Source organism: Cryptomeria japonica, chromosome 10 (assembly GCF_030272615.1).
Source record: "Cryptomeria japonica chromosome 10, Sugi_1.0, whole genome shotgun sequence".
Classification (NCBI taxonomy): Eukaryota; Viridiplantae; Streptophyta; class Pinopsida; order Cupressales; family Cupressaceae; genus Cryptomeria; species Cryptomeria japonica.
Genome location: NC_081414.1, coordinates 160,676,569 through 160,681,351, shown reverse-complemented (window position 1 = coordinate 160,681,351; position 4,783 = coordinate 160,676,569). Strand labels below are relative to the sequence as shown.

Here is a 4,783-nt window from a genome sequence, read left to right as displayed (position 1 = left end):
AGACTCATATATGTATGAGATCTTATAGGTCATTTTATGAGATGTAGATGACAAAGAGGTATAATGTGTGATGAGATAATTTTGTATAAGGTGATATAGTTGACAGTGAAGGTTTTGGTAATAGACTAAGCTGAAACTGGTACTGAACCTGGCATTAGAGATGTTGTTTTGAGTAGTACATTGTATTGGATTTGATAATCCATTTTGTAGTCAATGTAACTCTTTATTGAGTAGTGAACTCTAGGCTGTTGGCCTCCCTACATGTGCAAGCCCCTCATTGTAAGTAGTATTTATTCATTAGCCAGTGAGTAAATATTGTGGGTCACAAATCCCATCGAGGTTTTTCCCACATCGGGTTTCCTCGTTAAATATCTTGTGTTATGGTGTGTTTCTATGGTGTCTCTATTATTTCTATTTACTTTATTAATTCTTATTTACCGGTACACTATTTTGGGTTGCAAAGTTATAAATAAGTTTAAATATCCTACTTAACAACTTGAGGGAGATTCTGACACCGGTACAGATGGAGAACTTAAGAAAATAGTTGGAAGGAGCACTTGAAGATTTTGATGTAGAAAAATTGAATAATATCAAACGTGAAGATGATCTGAGGATTGCACAAAATAAAAGAAAAGAACTTCATGAGAAGATGCAGAATGATGATGATGAAAAGGAAACTCTTAGAGACATTGCAAATAAGTTGAGACAAGAAAATAGTAATGCAAGATATGACTATGAGGTTATGTAAGGATATTGAAGACAGGAAGAGTAATGAAGAAGACTTGGCTAGGAGACTTAATGATGCTAGAAATGAAAATCTGAGACTTGGTCATGAAAATAATATGCTAAAGACAGATCTGATTCACATGCAACATGATAAAGCTGAGCTTGTAAGACAAGTTGGAATTTTGGAAAATGAGTTGGTTACTACGAATAAACACAAAGACAAATTCAAGAAAAGTTTAGAAGAACTTGATGACTTGCTTAAAAGATAGAAACCTGATGGAGATACTAATGGACTTGGATTTGAATATGGAGAAAGTTTCGGTATTGCAAACAATCAAGATTAGAACACATTGATAAGACAACCTAATGCTTATAAATTTAATGGCAAATGTTTTAATTGCAACAAATATGGTCACAGAGAAAATCAGTGTAGATTTAGAAATAATCAGAATATGAACTCACCCACCGGTCAATGTTCCAAATGCAACAAAGTTGGTCATAATTCAGAAAATTACAGAATGAATGTGAAATGCTATGTTTGTGGAAGATTTGGGCATTTATCTAATCAATGTAGATCACAAACTGGTCAAGGATATGGAAAGGCTATTTAGAGGAATAATGTAACTTGTTATGCATGTAACAAGATTGGACATATTACTAAATTCTGTAGAAGCAAGAATGCACCGACAAACAACAAAGGATCTAGTTTGAAGGGCAAAGAAAAGGTAGATGAAGTTAAGCAAGAATTTTCAAAACAATGGATTAAGAAGAGTGATCAGAGACCTGATGAAACTATCTCTGCACTGGTAGAATAGAGTAATTCTCCATCGACAGGAGATTATTCATCTAACTAAGGAATAATCCTTAGGGGGTATTGTAGCAAGTTGAAAATCATGCATTCTACTCTCGGTTGATGGTAAGATATATTTCTTCTTTATCGATGGATGTGTTAAGTTTTCACTTAACCGATGAGCATTTATTGTAGTTTAAAGAAAAAATTTTTGGCTACAAAGCACTGGGAAACCCTCATTTTGAACTCATCGAGCATTCAAATGATCAAAGAGTGCGAAATTGAGCAAAGGCATTCTAAGGCAAAGCTGCAAAGTGATTTTCAAGCATTCAAAATTTTGGTTTAGAGGTATTTTTCTTTGAAATGGCTTCCTCATCTTCTGTTCCAGAGTTTATTTCAAACCCTACCATTGTGGAAAATGTTAAATGCCCTAGACCTGTATTCAAGATTATCCCCAAGATTGTGAAACAAGGTGACTCTATAGAACATTTTTTGAAAATTCCTAAGGGTGTAGCATTTGCAGAAGACCCTAGAATTTACATACATTGCAACATAGAAAACCTAGGAATTTAGGAGTTGAATAAAATGTTTAAGGAGGTCATTTCTGATGAAAATGGAGTAATCAAACCCAAACACAAGGTTGTGGAAAATTTAGGTTTTGTAGAGATTCTAAACATTCCCAAATTTCTAAAGGAAGTTGTCAGACTTGTATTGAGCAGAGTCCATGGAGAATTCATGTGGTTAGAGTCAGTTCGCAAAATAACCAAGGATGCAATTAAGGAAGTTATTGGTTTACCTTCAACCAGTAGTAGGCCTGATAAAACCAAGAAGATACCTAATAGAGGAGTTATGGATTTAACCAGAGAAACATTTGATAACAGGTCACTTAGAGTAAATGATGTTAAGGATATCAATGTGAGATATGTGAGTATGGTACTAGGTTACAAAGCTACTCATGCAAATAGATTAAATTATCTTTGTAGCCTATGTATTCATAGTGCATATGTGATGGTAAACAATAATGTTAATATTTATGTGTGTGAATGGTTTAAGGATGAATTAATTGACAATTTGAGAAAGATTAAGGGAGACAAGAAAGGTACTTTCTGTTTTGGAAACCTTCTAGTATGCCTAATGTTGTACTTTACCAAGGAAATACCTGGCATAGGTCACAAGTATTCTGGTTATGACATTCCGGTAGGAAGATAGATACAAGATGCTTTCACCGGTATGGGCATTGATAGTATTAAGAACATTACAGACTATTTCAAGACATTCTAATCTAAGATGAGAGCAAGGGAGAGACTACCACAAGCATAGTTGATAAATATGACAAGGAAATCTCTTTTGTGATTAAGAGAGATGAAACTTGGATGGAAGCAGCAAGTCCTAGAACTATTTGGGTTATGCATATGGGATATGAGGTAGACCTATCTGTTTTGGAAACTTATGCTAAAGCTCTACTTGATGCACCAAGAGAGCCCTCTGAGAAATTCTTTGGAAATGCAGAAACCATAGAGAGAAATATATCTATGCAGAAAAGGACTAAGAGAAGAGAAAAATTCATTAGAGATGCCTCCAAGAAGGTAAAGGAAATCAAAGAAAATTTCATGAACATTAGTGGTATATCAGCCAATGAGCTTGAAGGACTACAACCTGAAGCACATGTTTCACTAGTTGTAACATCCTCTGATACTGATAGTGGTAAGGTTGTTGAGTTTAAAAGAGTAGAAAGGAAGAGAAAACCCTCACTGGTACCCTCTCCTTCACCTAAGAAAACCAAAACACTAAGGAAGAAACAACAGGCAATTAGGAAACCAAAGAAGAAACTTACACCTAAGAAGAAATAGACACCGGTTACCCCCACATTGAATGATTTATTGAATGAGATAACAGAGGGAGGTAATCTATCTAATGTGAATAAATGGTATATTTCTTCTAATGATTTTGACAAAAGCACAATTGAAGAAAGTATTATTTTGCACTTAGACATTTACAAGAAAGTGTTGATAGAAGTGATTGATGAGATTCCAAATGATCTATACATGAGACTAGAAGCTAAAAGGCTATCTATGATAGAATTGGATAAAAATTTGAAAGTTGAAGCACTCTTAGCTGCACCATCCGGCAAACTCCAAAGAAGAAATAGATGAACTTATTTTCAAAGCTAACCGATCTGTATTTGTTAGTGGGCATTGGCAAGTAAGCCTGATGGCTGGAAGGGTAAAAGAGATTGCAGATGAGACTATAGATAAATGGGATATATTCTTTGTAGAGAAGGAAAGGCAAGAGGAAAAGAACAGACCTAAAAAGACATTCAAACTATATCAGAAAGACAAGGACAAGGGTAAAGGCAAAGTTGGTGGTATTCCAAACATAAAGGTTACAGATAATCTTCCACCACCTCCTTTGGATACACCACCGATACACTCAGAAGATCCACTGGTTACTAATACTAAAGGTATAACACATGATACTAACCCTGAGTTGGAGATACTCTTTACAATGAATGTAGATACTTAGGAGGTAAACATTGTTGTGGATAAAGATACTTCATAGGTTAAGGCAGATAATGTTGATAATAGAAAGATTTTAGAGAAACCGGCACAAACAATTGACTCTCAGGAAAGTGAGATACCAACACAAACAGAACAACTGGCAGAGCTTGAAAAACCTATAGAAGACAAAGGTACTAACACAGGGCCATTGAAGACCAAGAAACTGGCAGTAGAACTTTCAAAGAAACAAACAGATGCAGAGGTTCATGTTGAGACTAAAAAACTAGCAGTTATAGAGACACTAAAACAATTTGAGAGACCATTAAAGGTTGAGGTGCAAACACAGAAAGATCCACCAGAGGAAAATAAAAGCAAAATGGATACATCTGATGGAAACAAAGAGGATATAGTCAAGGTGATTGGTTAGACATCTGCTGAGATGAAACCTATGAAACCTATAGCTGAAATGAGTACATCTACAGGTGAATTTAGACCCACTAACATAACAAAGGTACTTTTGGATTCAATTAAGAGGATAACTGATTGCAATACATTGGCTTTTAAGGCAATTGATAACACTTTACCTATTCTAAAAATGATTGCACCTACATGTCAAATAGATCACATTAAGGATTCTTTAGGTAAATTGGACACATTGTCCAAATTCATTTCTGATAATATTTTAACTATAGACAAGGTGAATGAGGATATCATAAAGGAGAGAGTTGAAAAAGAGAAAAACACATTCTTTGAAAACACCATAAAGAAA

The 4,783-nt window shown here is 34.8% G+C and overlaps 1 protein-coding gene across 1 annotated transcript in view; it reads left to right on the top strand.

Annotated features, from left to right (window-relative positions):
• LOC131858828 (pentatricopeptide repeat-containing protein CRR2, chloroplastic-like) overlaps nt 1-4,441 on the top strand; it is a 24,404-nt gene extending 19,963 nt beyond the window's left edge. Inside the window, exon 2 of the mRNA XM_059212281.1 lies at nt 4,076-4,441. Within this exon, the coding sequence (XP_059068264.1) occupies nt 4,076-4,441 (366 nt within the window). The remainder of the gene's footprint in view (nt 1-4,075) is intronic.
• Nucleotides 4,442-4,783: the final 342 nt, after the last annotated feature.